Here is a 19,273-nt window from a genome sequence, read left to right as displayed (position 1 = left end):
CCGGGGCTGGATCTTTCAACAAGACAACAACCCTAAACACTGCTCAAATGGACACTGGGATGGCCATCTCAGTCCCCAGACCAGAATAAAATTGAGATTCTGTGGTGTGAGTTAAAGAGAGCTGTCCATGCTCGGAAGCCATCAAACCTGAATGAACTAGAGATGTTTTGTAAAGAGGAATGGTCCAAAATACCTTCAATCAGAATCCAGACTCTCACTGGAACCTACAGGAAGTGTTTAGAGGCTGTAATTTCTGCAAAAGGAGGATCTACAAAATAAAATATTGATTTCATTTCTTTTTTGTGGTGCCCAAATTTATGCACCTGCCTAATTTTGTTTAACCACTTGCCGACTGCACACTCATAACGTGCGTCGGCAAAGTGGCAGCTGCAGGACCAGCGACGCAGTACTGCGTCGCCAGCTGCAGCCTAATTAATCAGGAAGCAGCCGCTCGTACGAGCGGCTGCTTCCTGTCAAATCACGGCGGGGGGCTCCGTGAATAGCCTGCGGGCCGCCGATGGCGGCTCGCAGGCTAGATGTAAACACAAGCGGAAATAATCCGCTTTGTTTACATTTGTACGGCGCTGCTGCGCAGCAGCGCCGTAAGGCAGATCGGCGATCCCCGGCCAATCAGCGGCCGGGGATCGCCGCCATGTGACAGGAGACAGCCTGTCACTGGCTGCACAGGACGGATAGCGTCCTGTGCAGCCCGGCTTACCAAAGGGGGCCAGGTAGGAGAGGGAGGGGGAGCATTTCGCCGCGGAGGGGGGCTTTGAGGTGCCCCCCCCGCCAGCCACTCGCAGGCAGCAGAGATCAGACCCCCCCAGCACATCATCCCCATAGGGGGGAAAAAAGGGGGGCAATCTGATCTCCCTGCCTGCACCCTGATCTGTGCTGGGGGCTGCAGAGCCCACCCAGCACAGATCAATCAAACTAGCGTTGGTCCTTAAGGGGGGGTAAAGGGTGGGTCCTCAAGTGGTTAAACAATTATTGCACACTTTCTTTCTGTAACCCAATAAACTTCATTTCACTTCTCAAATATCACTGTGTGTGTCTCCTATATGATATATTTAACTGACATTTTTTTATCGTTACAACCAACGATTTATACAGGAAAATCATGATGATTAACAAGGTTGCCCAAACTTTCGCATCCCACTGTATTATATACCCATGAAAAATGCAGAAAGACAAAATGTAACCAAAGCAACAGAGAAAAGTAGTCATAATTACCACACCAGACCACATGATCAATGTAAATGCAGCTTTATTGTCAAAACATGATTAAGAACAACTAAAAGCACGTTTAGGACAGTGGGGTCCAACCTTAATTTACAAATGTGTGAATAAGCACAATATCAAAAAAGACAATGCCTCCAATATATATTTTATCTATATAAATATCCTAATAGTAGGTAGAGAGGTAGAGTAAAGTGCAGTTACAGTGCAATTTAGGAGAGCAATGAAATTGCAAGTAAAGTGCCAGTGCAAATTGGCTGTGAAAGATAGTAACAGACAAGAAAAGTGATCTGACTGCACTTTACCTATTATTAGGATAATTATTTAGGTGTCAGAAACAATATATATTTGAGATTTGCATTGTCTTTTTTTGATTTTGTACTTATTCGCACATTTGTAAATTATGGTTGGACCCCACTAGCGTATATGTGTTTTTAGCTGTTTTTAATCATGTTTTCACAATAAAGTTGCATTTACATTGATCATGTGGTTGGTGCATTATTATGAAGACTTTTTTTATTGTTCCAGGGGACCAGAAGTAACGGAAATTCCAGAAGCTACTGAGGGTTCCCAGTAAATGATCTAAACACTTTACTGAACAACATTACATGCTCAATGTAACGATCGGTGAAGCACAGAGAGGATCTGATTACCGGTGATCTGCAGTATCACTGGGAATACAGATATATACCAGATTATAAGTGATCTGCAGTCTCACCGATAATCCGATATACTAGCTAACCTCTGTTCACCTGAGTAGAGTGTAGTGTTTGGTGTAACAGTAACACTTTGAGGACTAGGCCTCAGTGCAGCAAGGAGTACTGCACAGATTCCTTCTGCAGACCTGAGCTCTCCAAGACGGGAGGAGTCAGACTGACAGTAGGAAGGATGTCTGGAAGTGACCCTCAGGAGGAAAGGTCGCTAACAGAGCGAGGAACCGCCTCTAACGGTAAGGTCGGTTCTCGAGGTCGGACAAGCCAGGTCGTACACACACGGACAGATAAAGTACAAGAACAGGAGGCAAAGGCGGAGTCTAAGTACAGGCAGGGTTCAGTAACGGGGTATCAGAAATATCGAGGTACAGAATCAGGAGGCTGAGGCGGAGTCTAGAAACGAGCCGGGGTTCGGCAACAGGATATCAGAAATATCAAGGTACAAGATCAGAGTTCAGAAGGGTAGTCAAGGCAGGCAAAAGTCATAACAAATAGTCACAATCAAACTAGTACTTTAAGCTATCAACAAAATCTAGCTAAGTGTAGGATTACAGCTCCAGCTGGTCCCGGCACACTTGCGGATCTGACTACGGATCTGGGTGCTTCCACATATGTGATCGCACGCCAGACAAAGAGCAAGTGAACAACCAGCAGTATATATACTCTAGGACCTTTCCAGGACCTCCCTAATTGCTGGTCCAATGAGAGCAGTGGAATTTGTCAGCTGACCCAGCTGGTCAGCCGACACCCTTCTAACTGCTATTTAAACTCTGCCTCTGTGCTCGCGCGCGTGTAAGTCTGAATCTTGGTGGACTATCAGTCCCAGCCACACCAGTACTGTCTTGCAATGTATCCAGTGAACTGAGTGCGGGAGCCGCCTCCGATGCGGATTCCGCCGCTCTGCCTAAGCGGCATGCGGCGTTTTTTCCGCGTTGTGACGCCATGCTGGACGCGGAAACAGCCGCCTCGCCTTGAGAGACAGCGGCTTTTCCGCGTTTCATCACAGTACCCCCCCCTCGAGGAGTGGACTCCGGACAACTCCTACCAGGCTTCTCGGGGTGTAAGGCATGAAACTCTTTCCTCAACTCATCCGCATGCATGCGAGTCCCCGGTACCCACTGTCTCTCCTCAATGCCATATCCCTTCCAGTGTACCAGATACTGTACCGAGTTCTGGACAATGCGAGAGTCCAAAATTTTCTCTATTTCGAACTCAGGATGACTATCCACCAGGACAGGAGGAGGAGGAGTAGGGCCCACATGGACTGCAGGTTTGAGCAGGGATACGTGAAATGATCTCACCCCACGCATGCTGGCGGGGAGATCAACGGTATAAGTGACGTTGTTGATCTTTTTGGTCACAGAAAACGGACCCACAAACCTGGGGCCCAGTTTGGCAGAAGGCTGCTTCAGGGTCAAGTGACGTGTGGACACCCAGACTAAATCCCCTGGCTGAAACTTCCATTCCATGGAACGTCTCTTGTCCGCTTGACCCTTTTGACTTTGGAACGCTTTCTGCAAATTATCTCTAACAATTCCCCAATTGTCCCTGAGTGACCTCTGCCAATCCTCCAGTGCTGGGAACGGAGAAGAGGCAACTGGCAAAGGGGAGAACTTGGGCGACCTCCCTGTCACAATCTGGAACGGGGAAAAACCAGAAGAAGAACTCTTTAAATTATTCTGCGCAAATTCTGCAAAAGCCAGAAACTTCACCCAGTCATTCTGTGCCTCCGCAACGTAACATCTTAAAAACTGTTCTAAAGACTGATTAATTCGTTCAGTCTGCCCATTCGTCTGTGGGTGGTAGCCTGACGAGAAAGACAGCTTCATGCCCATTTGGTGGCAAAATGCCCTCCAGAATTTAGAGATAAATTGGACTCCCCGATCGGACACAATGTTCTCCGGAATGCCGTGCAGCCGGAAAATGTGGACGATGAATAGGTCAGCCAATTCTTGGGCCGAGGGGAGTCCTTTCAAAGGCACGAAATGGGCCATTTTGCTGAAGCGGTCGACTACCACCCAAATGACCGACATGCCTTCAGACCTGGGGAGCTCACCCACAAAATCCATGGACAAGTGGGTCCATGGTTCACTCGGGGCGGGTAAAGGCTGTAAGGTACCGACAGGTGCCTGCCGGGAGGGTTTACTTTTGGCACATACCGCACATTCCCTGACATATTCCTTGCAGTCTGATGCCATAGAAGGCCACCAAGCACACCTGGCAATCAGATCCTGCGTTCTGGCAGCACCAGGGTGACCAGCACTCTTATGGGCATGAAACATTTGTAAGACCTGTAGACGAAAAAACAGTGGGATAAACAAGACCCCCTCCGGTTTTCCCTCAGGGACATCCTGCTGAAAGGGACCCAAAACCTTTGTCCAATCCTCCCAGGTCTCTGTGGCTGCTAACACCAGCCTCTGCGGGATGATGGATTCAGGAGCGGGGGGCTGTGCTGTCTCTAATTCGAAACATCTGGACAGGGCATCTGCCTTGATGTTTTTGCTGCCTGGAGTGTATGTGATAATAAATCTGAACCTCGTAAAAAATAATGACCAACGGGCCTGTCGGGGACTTAGTCTCTTAGCCCCCTCGATGTATTCCAGATTCTTGTGATCAGTATACACCGTGATCGTGTGTTCTGCCCCTTCTAACCAGTGGCGCCATTCTTCAAATGCCAATTTAATGGCCAGAAGTTCCCGGTTGCCTATGTCGTAGTTTTTCTCTGCCGGTGAAAACCTCCGAGAGAAATAGGCACACGGGTGCAACCTTCCCTGCAGCCCAGAGCGTTGAGACAGCACAGCCCCTACTCCAACTTCTGAGGCATCAACCTCCACAATGAATGGGTAAGAGGTGTCTACGTGTCTCAATATGGGTGCAGAGCAAAACAATTTTTTCAAGTGAGAAAAAACTGCCACAGCCTCAGGAGACCAGTGGTTGGTATCTGCCCCCTTTTTTGTGAGACTGGTAAGAGGGGCAATCATCGTGGAGTATCCCTTTATGAACCTCCTATAGTAATTCGCAAAACCTAAAAATCTTTGCAGGGGCTTCAACCCCACTGGCTGTGGCCATTCCAGGACAGCTGTGACCTTGGCAGGATCCATTGACAGGCCTGAGGTGGAGATCACATACCCTAAAAATGTGACAGTGGTCACCTCGAAAATACATTTCTCCACCTTGGCATACAGCATATTTTGCCTCAATTTGTCCAACACGAATTTAACGTGGACCCTGTGCTCGGGGAGGTTGTTGGAATAGATTAGTATATCGTCAAGGTATACTAGTACAAACCTACCCAACACCTCCCTGAATACCTCGTTGATTAATTCTTGAAAGACGGCTGGCGCATTGCACAACCCGAAGGGCATCACTAAGTACTCGTAATGCCCGTCGGGAGTGTTGAAGGCCGTCTTCCATTCATCACCCTTTCTAATGCGGACCAGGTTGTATGCACCCCTCAGATCTAATTTTGAAAAGATCTTAGCGTTGGTGACTTGCGTAAATAAATCGTCTATCAATGGTAACGGATAACGATTCTTCACCGTGATTTTATTCAGGCCACGGTAGTCGATGCATGGTCGCAGCCCTCCGTCTTTTTTCTTAACAAAAAAGAATCCGGCCCCTGCAGGCGACCGGGAGGGGCGAATGAACCCTTTGGCTAAATTGTCACGAATGTACTCCTGCATCGCTATTTTCTCTGGTCCAGACAAATTATACAGGTGACCCCTAGGGGGCATACAACCGGCACGGAGATCGATGGGGCAATCGAAAGGGCGATGAGGAGGTAACTTGTCAGCAGCCTTGGGACAGAATACATCCGAGAACTCGGAATATTGTTCGGGAACCCCCTCCACATGCAACTTGGTCTGACCTAACGTCACCTTCCCTAGACACTGTTGGGAACAGAAGTCTGACCAACTAGTTAATTGTCCTGTAGCCCAATTAATCTGTGGCGAATGGAGCTGCAGCCAGGGCATTCCTAAAACAATTGTGGAGGTGGTCATGTGTAATACAAAGAAACTTAGACTTTCGTTATGCAGAACCCCAATAGTGACTTCCACCTCTGGTGTCTGAGACAGCGGACGGTCCCTTTGCAGCGGGGAGTCGTCCACAGCAGTAACCTGGATAGGTGGTTTTACTGGGGTGAGCGGAATGCCCAACTTTTCTGCGAACTCTGAACTCATAAAGTTAGCCGCGGAGCCAGAATCAACAAAGGCTTCTGTGGCTTCAGATTTGTCCCCCCATGTAATCATACATGGAAGGAGCAAACGTTTTTCGTTTAAGGGTATGAGCCGGGCACCTAGGGTGCTACCCCCTACCACTCCTAAACGGTAGCATCTTCCCGGCTTGTTAGGGCAGTTCTGTACTATATGCCCCCCTTCAGCACAGTACAGACACAGCTGTTCGGTCATTCTCCGTCTTCGCTCTACCTGGGTCAATTTTGACCGAGCAATCTGTATCGGCTCGGATGGAGGCAAGACGGGAGAAGGTGAAATAGTAGGAGGTGGAGTCACTGGGACCGTAGTGTAAGATACCCCTCTGACACGGGAACTACCCCTGGTCTGTTTTTGGTAGCGCAGCCTGCGGTCGATTCGGATGGCCGCTGAGATGGCCTCATCGACTGTTCTGGGCTCGGGCTGGCTTAACATCAAATCAGAGACCTCATCGGACAGCCCTGACAAGAAACGATCTAATAGGGCATAAGTGTCCCACCTGGCCGTAACTGACCACCTCCTAAACTCGGCCGCGTAATCTTCGACCGGACCTTCGCCTTGACGCAAAAGCTTGAGCTTCCGCTCAGAAGTCGAAGCAAGGTCCGAATCGTCGTAAATTACTGCCATAGCTTTAAAGAATTCCTCTACAGAGGTAAGAGCTTTGTCTCCGGCGGGCAGGCTATATGCCCAAGACTGGGAGTCGCCAGACAACAAAGTCTTTATAAACGTGACCCTCTGGGTCTCAGTACCCGAAGATTGGGGTCTCAACTCAAAATAGGACAATACTCTACTCCTAAAATTCCGGAAGTCAGATCTGTGGCCGGAAAAGCTTTCAGGTACAGGCATACGTATGTCAGAGCTAGGAGAGGATCGCACATGATCCACTGATGTCTGGAGGGTTTGTACAGACCCTGATAGGGCATCAATAAGAGTTATGTGGGCGCCCAGTACTTGATTGATGTTGTCCACCGAAGTGGCAAGTACACCCAGACAATCAGTGTTTGCGTCCATTTTGTATTTGGTCTGGCGTTCTGTAACGATCGGTGAAGCACAGAGAGGATCTGATTACCGGTGATCTGCAGTATCACTGGGAATACAGATATATACCAGATTATAAGTGATCTGCAGTCTCACCGATAATCCGATATACTAGCTAACCTCTGTTCACCTGAGTAGAGTGTAGTGTTTGGTGTAACAGTAACACTTTGAGGACTAGGCCTCAGTGCAGCAAGGAGTACTGCACAGATTCCTTCTGCAGACCTGAGCTCTCCAAGACGGGAGGAGTCAGACTGACAGTAGGAAGGATGTCTGGAAGTGACCCTCAGGAGGAAAGGTCGCTAACAGAGCGAGGAACCGCCTCTAACGGTAAGGTCGGTTCTCGAGGTCGGACAAGCCAGGTCGTACACACACGGACAGATAAAGTACAAGAACAGGAGGCAAAGGCGGAGTCTAAGTACAGGCAGGGTTCAGTAACGGGGTATCAGAAATATCGAGGTACAGAATCAGGAGGCTGAGGCGGAGTCTAGAAACGAGCCGGGGTTCGGCAACAGGATATCAGAAATATCAAGGTACAAGATCAGAGTTCAGAAGGGTAGTCAAGGCAGGCAAAAGTCATAACAAATAGTCACAATCAAACTAGTACTTTAAGCTATCAACAAAATCTAGCTAAGTGTAGGATTACAGCTCCAGCTGGTCCCGGCACACTTGCGGATCTGACTACGGATCTGGGTGCTTCCACATATGTGATCGCACGCCAGACAAAGAGCAAGTGAACAACCAGCAGTATATATACTCTAGGACCTTTCCAGGACCTCCCTAATTGCTGGTCCAATGAGAGCAGTGGAATTTGTCAGCTGACCCAGCTGGTCAGCCGACACCCTTCTAACTGCTATTTAAACTCTGCCTCTGTGCTCGCGCGCGTGTAAGTCTGAATCTTGGTGGACTATCAGTCCCAGCCACACCAGTACTGTCTTGCAATGTATCCAGTGAACTGAGTGCGGGAGCCGCCTCCGATGCGGATTCCGCCGCTCTGCCTAAGCGGCATGCGGCGTTTTTTCCGCGTTGTGACGCCATGCTGGACGCGGAAACAGCCGCCTCGCCTTGAGAGACAGCGGCTTTTCCGCGTTTCATCACACTCAACAAATGTTTACCATGTTCTGAGAAGATGACGTAACCATCTACATGACGTTCATTTTCCATCCCTTTCTAGCAGCCATCTGTGCTTAAATATTTTGAGTACATGAATTGTTTCATTGGCCAATAGTCTGCCATTTCACTCCAGAAATATGCCATGAAAACCACATAAGTGCTCTGACAGGGAACCCAATTGATGATTATATGGCGGATCAGTGTGACAGTTCTCACACACTGCTGAAGCATTTCTTGTAAACAAAACCACATGACCGTGAAGCAGAGGATCGCAGAAATACCAGCCTCAGACTACAGTCCTCAATCTACAGCTTTCTTACTAAGTCTACACCTCTAGTGAATAATATCACGTAAATTACCAGTGGAGCGGCTTAAATCATTCAACTGAATAAGTGATAACTGAATGATGAATGATAAGACTATTCTTCCTCAGGTACATGATACCAGATCAGGCTAGATTACCCTAAATTACCAAAGTGGACCTGCTACATTTTTCTGCTTCATTTTGATGGCCTGCAAACTCTGTTTTTTTGTTAAGTATTTGAATTTAGGTCCACCATGCTATGGTTGGCACGTGCACAGGAGAGCACTTCAGTCATTCTTCTCGCCAGGGCAATATCTGGTAAGGGTGGAAGTTCATGGAACTATATGATAACTCTGACAGTAAGGTAATCAGATAAGAACCCACTACCGTGGTATTTTACCAACTAGCTTAAAATGGAATAAACAATTCAGTTTCAGCTGAGCACTAGAGGTAGGAGTAAGAAGGTACTAAATGTCACGTATCTTCAATCAAGTGAAAGAATCAAGCACAGGATGGTATGAAAAGATTCTTAAACGGAGCCTGAAGAGAGAAGTATATGGAGTCTGCCATATTTATTTCTTTTTAAACACTACCAGCTGTCTGGCAGCCCTGCTAATCTATTTGGCTGCAGTATTGTCTGAATCATACCAGAAACAAGCATGAAGCTAATTTTGTGAGATTTGATAAATATATCAGAAACACCAGATCTGCTGCAGATGTATGGGTGTATGGCTAAAAGTATTAGAGGCAGAGAATCAGGAGTATAGCCACACAACTAGTAATGCTTAAAAGGAAATAAATATGGCAGCCTCCATATACGTCTCTCTCCAGATGTCCTTTAAAGCAAGATAACAGAAGACTTCAGGCAAAATGAAATAAGACTTCAGACAACTCAGGAGGCTCTCTGCTGCATGATAAGAAGAATAATCTTCAGTAAAACCAGTAGATCAAGATTAGATCCAGTGAAAAACTGAACTTAATCAACTTAAAGAAAATGGGCAGGGAGTCTGATATAAGGCCCCTGTACTCACTGACTAGGGTGGAAGTGGAGAGATCAGAAAGTACCCTAAATCCCTGCCCCTTCATTACTGGATATCCTCACCAAGCAAGGGTATGTGTAAAGAAAGAACTGAGAGCCCAATATAGTGTAGTATGTCAAGGCAATTGATCAAATGAAAAGAGTATTAACTAATACTCACAAACCAGGGTTACCTCCAGGCAACCACTGTATAAGCAGGTGAGGAAATTGTCCTGTCCTCACTCAGGATTAAGAAGTCGCTCTCTGTAGACGTGAAAACAAAGGGGTATCCCCCTCCACCAGGGGTGAATATTAGACGTATTGTAAAAGAGAACAGAGGCCCCAAAAGGATAAAATCAGTAATTACAATATTTAAAATTGCTTTGGAGGAAGCAGTGGACTGACCTCCTTCAAGCAGACACAAGCAACACAGCTTGTTGTGTCTGCTTGAAGGAGGTAACTCCACCACTTCCTCCAAAGCAATTTTAAATATTTTAATTACTGATTTTATCCTTTTGGCGCATCTGTTCTCTTTTACAATACATCACCAAGCAAGGGGGGTGTCTAAAGAGCACAGGGCAATGTGCTTGTGTGAGAAAGAAGAGGATTTACTACTCAAGACACCCTCCCATTTCTGATATGCATAGTATGCTGGTAACTAGAGCTAGGGGGACTTGCATGTTCATTAGGTTTCTCTTTGTTTAAAGAGTAACTGTCAGGCTGCAAAAGCTAATTTAAACCTCTATTCTCCTGTAGTTTAGAAGGAAGCCAAAAAGGCAATACTGCAGTTAAAAATCTCTCTTACTTTAGATGTTTGCTGACAGCAAGGCTCCGTATTCCCAGGCTCCTAAGGAGGACGCAAGCCGAATAACAGATACTGCAAACCATTCTGGGGCCCTCCCCTGGCTGCTAGTGAGGCTCAAGTTTCAACAGCATGTAACAGTCTAGCTCACAGCACTAATAAATCTCGGGCAGAGTACACTGCAGGAGTCCGCTATTGTTCCTAGCCACATGGCTAATTAATATTCACTGCACAGTAGTGTTATTCATTACCAGCGTTTGTGAGAGTGGAATCATCAGGAAGCAGGCAGGACATGACTACACATTTGGCTTCATAGGAGACAGACAAACATGGAACCTGCCATGAGCTGTCAGGAGCATCATTCTCTGCAAATACTATATAAAAATTATGTGAAGTACAAACATGGACAGTGAAATGCATATGTAATGTAAGTACAGCCAATCTTTAGCTACTGATATATGTGTATTTTCTCTGAGACCTTATACCTAACAGCTCCTCTTTAACCTTCTGCCGCCCGCGTCACGTCAGTAGGCGTGGCCGCGGCGGCAGCCCCAGGACCGCCTAACGCCAATTGGCGTAAAGTCCTGGGGCTCTGATTTGCATGAGATCGCGCGCATGGTGCGCGCGCATCTCATGCTCGGAGGGCGGAGCTCCGCCCCGCCTTCAGTCTCCGAGCGGCTATTGCCGCTCGGGAGACTAGGTGCAGCGCTGCGATGAGCAGCAGCGCTGCACTGGGGACAGCCGTGTGACACGGTTGTCCCCATGGGGGACAAGAGAGCGATTGGCTCTCATAGGCAGAAGCCTATGACAGCCGTTCGCCGTAATTGGCCGGCTGTGGGGAGGGAGGGAGCGAGGGGGGGAAGGGATTTAAAGGAAGAGGGTTTTTTTTTTAAAAAGTGACAACACAAATATTTATAAAAAAATAAATAAACATGGAGGGAGCGATCAGACCCCACCAACAGAGAGCTCTGTTGGTGGGGAGAAAAGGGGGGGGGGGAATCACTTGTGTGCTGAGTTGTGCGGCCCTGCAGCTTGGCCTTAAAGCTGCAGTGGCCAATTTTGCTAAAAATGGCCTGGTCACTAGGGGGGTTTAGCCCTGCAGTCCTCAAGTGGTTAATACAGAAGTTGTTATGGCATGGTGGGGCCACATTGTTTTTATTTTAAAGCGGACCCGAACTCAGAAGTCCTTTCTGCTCTAAACATACACAACACCATAATAATTTTTAAACAAAAAACATATTTTGTTACAGCCGTTACAAATCCTAATCTGCACAGTTTCTACTGCCAGATTCATGAAAGCAGACATATTGTCAACCACCTGTGCTTTCAAATGGGCTTATCTGCCATCTCTGCTGTGGCAGTCATGTGGCATGGGCAAAGATTGAATTACAACTTGTGATTAGACACAAATGAGGGGGGATTAAACAGGCTAAACTTTCTAAATACATACAGGGTGAATTTCTGTATGTTTTCCTTCTGTCCTGTCCACTTTAATCTCAAAAATAGAAAAAATATTTCTTGGTACAGAACATGCCACATTAGCTGCACACCATGTTCTCTATCTGGGAAAGTTTCTGCTCTGTGGTAACACAGCAGGCTGCAGCAGAAGTAACATTGCACTCATTTGCTTGTGAGATCAAGCTCACCTTAGTGATAGTGAGTCAAATATCAACCCTGTGCTAATTAGCATGCAGTACAGAACCCTCACCAGTCAGTTAGCCTCCTAGTGTGTACTTACGCTCTTTCTTCCTCTACTTGAATTCCTACTGACTGGTATCGGTAGGCTGCTTCTCTCTGCTCTGCGCTAGCGGCTTCTTCAGCACCATCCACCTACAAAAGATAGAATAGTGAGATTTGTATTTGAGCTGCCAGTCTATAAATTCAGCTTTTTTTTCTGGATGACTTGTAAGGTTGGTATGTCTTTAGGACTGAAAAACTGAAAATTACAACAGAAACAGTACAGAACAGAACAGAACAGAACAGTGAGACTCTACCTTCAGGCGGCCTATTGGTGGCCGTAGATATTACAACTTCCGGCTTCTGGCAATTGGAACGCACAGCGTCCAGGAAGTTGCCGACAGAGGGGAGCGCACGGCTTGGGCGTCCGACCTGGACCTAATTTGCAGTAAGTCATTTACACTATTTAACCAGTTCACCCCCAAGGGTTTTTATCCTAACGGACCAGAGCAATTTTCAGTTGTCAGCGCTCCTCCCTTTTATTCCCTAATAACTTTATTACTACTTATCACAAGAAAATGATCTATACCTCGTTTTTTTCGCCACCAATTAGGCTTTCTGTGGATAGTACATTTTGCTAAGAATTTTTTTATTCTAAATGCATTTTAATGAGAAAAACAGAAAAAAAAGAAAAAAAATCATTATTTCTCAGTGTTCAGCCTTTATAGTTTTAAAATTAAACATTCTCCTGTGGATAAAACAAACACGTTTTATTTGCCCAGTGGTCCCGATAATTAAACCGTTTAGATTATGTCCCTACCACAATGTATGGCGACAGTATATTATTTTGAAATATAAGTGGTTATTTTTCTGTTTGTTCTGGCCATAACTACAAGCCCCTATGTAATAAATTAAAATTAATTTTCCCCCATAAAATATAGAATAAAAAAAGCTGAGTCCCTAAGGCAACTATTTATTTATTTTTTTTAAGCTGATTTTTTTTTTTACAAGTGTTTTTTTTGGGGGGGAGGGTTGGACATCTCTCCACAGACAATCCGGGATATAAATAAGCAGCTGACTACCAAAATCAGCCCATCAGCAAACCTACAACTGGCAGAACATTTCTCTATATCAGATCAGCATCTGTATGACAATAAATACCTCAATAAGCGAGGAGTGAGCCTGCTGGCAAAAGAGTTTAAAGACCTGGTGCTTAAGAGGCCCCTGACACCCAGACCGCAGACAGCGGCAGCACCAGCCGATCCAAGCCAGACTACCCCCAAAAGGCATAACATAAATCACTCTGTAAACCAAAATGTGAATCCCCTGAGATGGCAACAGAGGAGGAACCCAGCCACCACAAGACCTACAACTGAGATAACACCACAGAGCACTGACATTGCAGAAGAACTAAGGAAACTGCTTCTTGCCACACACAATATGCTGAAGGATGGACTGTGGAAAACTGACTGCCCTATAAACAGCTCATTACAAGGTAAACAAAACCAAACACAATATGAAACCCCTCATAATTAGCAGCTGGAATATTCAAGGCTTGAATGCTTCAGCTTTTGGAACCAAAATAAACGACCCAGACTTTGAAGAAAGACTAAGAAAGGTGGACATACAGATCCTCTTAGAGACATGGACCCAGACAGAGGACGAGTCATCAGTACCCATTGGTTATCGGGAATTCACTGTCGCAGCCCAGAAACACAAACATATCAAGCAGGGCCGCTGCTCAGGAGGGATTATAATCTGGTATAAGGAGGAGCTCCAAGAATACATCAAACCAGTGAAGAGAGGAAAGAGCCACATCTGGTTAAAGTTAAGCAGCCCCATCATCTCTTCTCAGACTGACATTTACCTCTGTGCAGCATATATTGCACCAGCAGAATCACCATACTCTAATCCAGAGAGCTACCAAGTCCTACAAAGGGAAGCTGCTCACTTCCAAACCTTGGGGAAAATACTCATCTATGGTGACCTAAATGCCAGAACAGGAACACAAAAAGACTACCTCACCTCAGAAGGCAATTTCCATATATTTGGACCTGAGACCCAGTACCCTGAAACCACACAGAAAGATAGAAACAGCTATGACAGCACAGTCAATAAGTATGGGAAACAACTGCTGAACCTCTGCAAAAGTCTAGGACTTCACATCCTTAACGGCCGAACCAAGGGGGACTCTCTAGGGAGATATACACTAAATTCCCATGTAGGTAGCAGTGTGGTGGACTATGCCATCAGTGACATGGACCCTGCAAGCATCCGCGCTCTCATAGTCACCCCACAATCACACCTGTCAGACCACAACCAAATCCTACTATACATCAATTCCTCAAGCAAACCCTCTGTACAACAACATCCAGGAAGCCTGTGTAACCTACCACCCACTTTTAAATGGTCCAGAGAATCAACCATAAAGTACAAGGAGACTCTCAACAGACCAGAAGCAATACAGCTACTTCTGGACTACCAAACGTATACCTACAACCCTGATCAACAAGGTGTGCAGCAAGCAGCAAAGTACTTCAACCAGATATTACACACCATTGCAGAAATGGCCAACATAAGAAGGACGGCCCAAAAGAGACCATCAAAGAAAAACTCAAACAAATGGTTCGACAGTGAATGCAAGTCACTAAGAAACAACCTACGAGCCATATCAAACAAAAAACACAGACATCCAAACAACATGGAATTGAGGACAGCACATGACGCCGCACAACGTCAATATAAAGCGACCATTAAAAAGAAAAAACAAAATCACATCCAAAATCGACTCGAACGGCTTGAAGAATCCCTGCAAGACAACTCCTTTTGGGAGACCTGGAAACAAATTGGCAAAAAACCCAAACAAAATAATCAGCATATCCAAAATGGCCAAGTCTGGCTACAATACTTCAAAGACCTATACAGAGACATTCCTATAAAAGAACTCAGCCCAGAACAAGAACAAATATTCAGCAAATTAAAGAACCTGGAGGAGAAGGTGAAAGATTTTCAAAACCCACTTGACACACCTTTCACACTGGAGGAAATAAAAGAGAAGATACAATCCATGAAAGGCAAAAAAGCTAGTGGCACAGATGGAATCCTATCAGAAATGATCAGGTCTGGCACCACAGAAATCCATGCTGCAATATGGAAACTATTCAACCTGGTCCTGTACGCCGGTTACTTCCCTGAGGTCTGGAATGAAGGACTTATAACTCCCATTTACAAGAGTGGAGATCGCTATGACCCAGCCAACTACAGAGGCATCTGTGTGAGCAGCACACTGGGAAAACTGTTCAACAGCATCCTGAATAAGAGAATCCTCACCTTTCTCACACAGCACAATGTTATCAGTAAGAGCCAAGCAGGTTTTATGCCAAACCATCGCACCACCGACCACATCTACACCCTGCACACCCTTATCAAGCACCATGTACACAGACGAAGAAAGGGAAAAATATTTGCCTGCTTTGTGGACTTTAAAAAGGCTTTTGACTCAGTGTGGCATCCAGGTTTGTTCCTGAGACTCCTAGAGAGCGGAATAGGAGGGAAAACATATGATGTCATAAAGAGCTCATACACTGGGAACAAGTGCAGTGTGAAAGTAAATGGGAAAAGAACACCTTTTTTCCTCCAGGGTCGGGGGGTAAGACAGGGTTGCAGCCTGAGTCCAACACTTTTCAACATATACATCAACAAATTAGCCTCAGCCCTAGAGGCTTCATCAGCACCAGGACTCACCCTGCATGACACAACAGTGAAATTCTTACTGTATGCAGATGACCTCTTACTGCTATCACCAACTAAAGAAGGCCTACAAGACAGCCTAGAAACCCTGGAGAAATTTAGCACAACATGGGCACTCCCCATTAATCTAAAGAAAACCAAAACCATTGTGTTCCAGAGGAAAAACAGGTCAGCCCAGAGCCCATCCTTTATACTCAATGACTGTGAAATCAGCAGAACCGATAAATATACCTACCTTGGTCTGGAAATCAACCAATCAGGAAGCCTTAAGTCAGCCATGGAGGCCCTAAAAGCCAAAGCATGCCGAACGTTCTATGCCATCAGGAAAGAACTGTACCACCTCAAACCACCAGTAAAGGTCTGGCTGAAGGTTTTTGACAGTGTCATCACCCCAATCCTACTGTATGGAAGTGAAGTATGGGGCCCCACCACCTACCCAGACCAATCAAAATGGGAATCCAGCCCAACAGAAATATTCCACCTTGAGTTCTGCAAACACCTTCTCCATGTCCATCGGAGTACCTCAAACAATGCCTGCCGAGCTGAGCTGGGGAGATTCCCATTACTGCTTGAGGTACAGAAAAGAGTGTTGTCCTTCTGGGCCCACCTACAGAGCAGCAGCCCCGACTCACCCCACTACAAAGCCATGCTGCACAATGAAGACAAAGAAAAGCCGTGTGCACTGAAAGTCGTGGTCAGCTCTATACTCCCTCCAACCCCCGACCCACAGGTCATAACAAAAGTCCAGATAAAACACACCACAGCTAAGAGCAAAGAAAACTATGTGGAAAAATGGAGGAGTGAAATAAAACAGTCACAAAAGCTAGCCATATACCAGTCTCTACAAAGAGAATATAAAATGGCCCCATACCTGGAAAAGCTGCAAAACTCTCAAGAGAGGAAAATCCTGAGTGTCTACAGATTGAGTGCTCACAACCTCGAAATAGAGTCTGGGAGACACAGACAGACGTACAAACCCAGGGAAGAGAGACTATGCAAACACTGTGAGCAGAAGACCCTTGAGGATGAAAGCCACTTCCTGCTGCACTGCCCCAAATATACTGCAACCAGGGACACTTACTTTAAGAAATTGTCGGAACTATTCCCAGACTTTCTCACACTAGAAGATGAGAGAAAAACATATATCCTACTAGGAGAAGAGGAATCCACAGTGACAATCGCTGCACACTATGTCACAGCATGCCACAGACTGAGAGGAGCATAACAGAACTGTAAACCTAAAAATGTCCACTGACTGCTTAGCCATTGTCCCCCTACCCCACCCCCTCCCATGTCCCCTATTTCCCCTTGCTTTGGCAATACCTGTAATGAATCTTGGTCATGCCAATAAAGCTATCTTTGATTTGATTTGATTTGATTTGTAATTTTATTAATGATGTGTATATACTTGAAAATGTATGTATTTTGTAAGTGTAATATACTTTTTGGCCACAAGATGGCGCTGGTGAACACTCATAGGACGTGTTCACTTTTTTTTTTTTTTTTTTGCACACTTTATTAAACTGTTACATTTCCTGTTTATGTGAATGGACGTAGCCGCTGTTCGCGGTCACGTCCATTCACTCCAGGCACTGCGATTGGGTAGAGGACTGTTCAGTCCTCTTCCCCAATCGCCCAGCACGGGATCCCGACGGTAATGGCGGCGGTAGCGGCGGACACACGGCGGTAGCAGCGGCGGGAATGCGCGACGTATTAAAACGTCATGTTGCTGTTAATAGAGGTAAGCATGACGTTTTAATACGTTAGGATGGCGGTAAATGGTTAAGGGGACGAAATGGGGGGCTCCTTGTCCTGATGAAGCACCACCACTAAGGGTGCAAAACAGCTGTCGACCTTTGTACTGCTTGTGCACCCCCTTCCATTGCAATCTGTGCTGTACACCGCTATATGCTTTTAAACTTTTTTTTTTAAATAAATGGCGTTTTAGACGGATGTGCCCAGCCTGCTGCATTCCTCTATTCATACTGAAAATTACAACAGAATTTCTACCAAAAGGCTCCCTCTGCTCCAGAGCTTACTCATGGGCAGCAGAGTTGGGGATGAATCCCTTATCCATTACATTGGACAAGGGTGTTCTGCAAAGAGGAAGTAGTGCCTTGCCATCCTTTTCTACAGAGTACCCTCCCCTAATGTAAGGATGGCTCAACAGTCAAATGTACTTATTTAGTTTGGTCTTAAAGGAAACCTGAGAAAAACAGAAGAATATATACTTACTCTAGAGATGTGCAGTGCATGCAGGCGCGACTGAAGCCTTCTTAGTGAAGAAGATTGAAGACGAACTGAGCCACCCGGGAGGACAACGAGGAAGCCCACAGAGCACATGGGGCTAGAGCAGGCATGGGCAAACTTGGCCCTCCAGCTGTTGAAGAACTACAAGTCCCACAATGCATTGCAGGAGTCTGACAGCCAGTCATGACTCAAAGGCAAATGCATTGTGGGATTTGTAGTTCCTTAACAGCTGGAGGGCCAAGTTTTCCCATGCCTGGGCTAGAGGAAGCCCCAAGTAAGTATAAATTCTTCTGTTTTACTCATCCTCTCAGGTACACTTTAAGTTGATTTGCTCATGTAGAAGAAGGTGGACTTGCACTTCAGGGTAAGCACCTAGGCCAGTAATCTGAAGACTGTATTTGGCAAAAATGAGCAAGATTCAATGTATATTTAGTCCTCTTCTAGAGAGGTTCTCAAGTACTTTGATTAACATATCCCTGGAACACCCTACTCCGCGGTCTACCAGACAACAGACTAGCCTACAATCTGATATAGGTAGCATTGGAGGCTCATTGCTACATCCGCTAACCTGTGTCTCCTTCCCTAATGTTTCCAACCCACTACCCTCCTAGTGTTTCTTATTCTGCTGTAATTTGTCATATCAACATGCACAAGTATTGGGGATACCTCAAACCCCACATCAACTATGTATGTATTTGTACTTGTATTGCTTCGGTCGTGATTTTACAGAGTTCTGAATGTCTCATGTATCTATGTTCCCCACTATTTGTTTTGTACTATGTAAAGCACTACCAAAGATGTTGGGGCTATATGAATAAAAAATAATTTCCAGGCTAGACAATCTGCTTTTTAGTAGCAACAGATTTCTTTGTGGATTAGCGGATTCTACACTTACTGAAACACTAAAACCAATCACTGTAAGGGCCCGTTTCCACTAGTGCGGTGCGGAATCGCCGCATATCACTGCTGAGAAAATCGCATGCGGATGCGATTCCGCATGCGTTTTTTGCCGCGATTTCGCATGCGATTTCGCATAGGCAGGGTATATGCGATTTTAACCATGTCACTGCCTGTGTCAATTTACATTACTTTCAATGCGAAATCGCACGCGAAATCGCGGGAAAAAACGCATGCAAAAAACGCATGCGATTTCCCTATTAA

At 45.9% G+C, this 19,273-nt stretch overlaps 1 protein-coding gene across 5 annotated transcripts in view; it reads right to left on the bottom strand.

The window, feature by feature from the left end:
- Window positions 1-19,273, bottom strand: part of DLGAP1 (DLG associated protein 1) — a 780,880-nt gene that overhangs the window by 84,780 nt on the left and 676,827 nt on the right. For all 5 annotated transcript variants that reach the window (XM_068237216.1, XM_068237213.1, XM_068237215.1 and 2 more), the window contains one exon: window positions 12,174-12,265. In XM_068237216.1, the coding sequence (XP_068093317.1) occupies window positions 12,174-12,265 (92 nt within the window). The remainder of the gene's footprint in view (window positions 1-12,173; window positions 12,266-19,273) is intronic.

The sequence above is a fragment of the Hyperolius riggenbachi genome, chromosome 5 (genome assembly GCF_040937935.1).
Source record: "Hyperolius riggenbachi isolate aHypRig1 chromosome 5, aHypRig1.pri, whole genome shotgun sequence".
Taxonomy (NCBI): domain Eukaryota; kingdom Metazoa; phylum Chordata; class Amphibia; order Anura; family Hyperoliidae; genus Hyperolius; species Hyperolius riggenbachi.
Note: the sequence above shows the minus strand (reverse complement) of the source record. Positions and strands in the feature narration are given on the sequence as shown.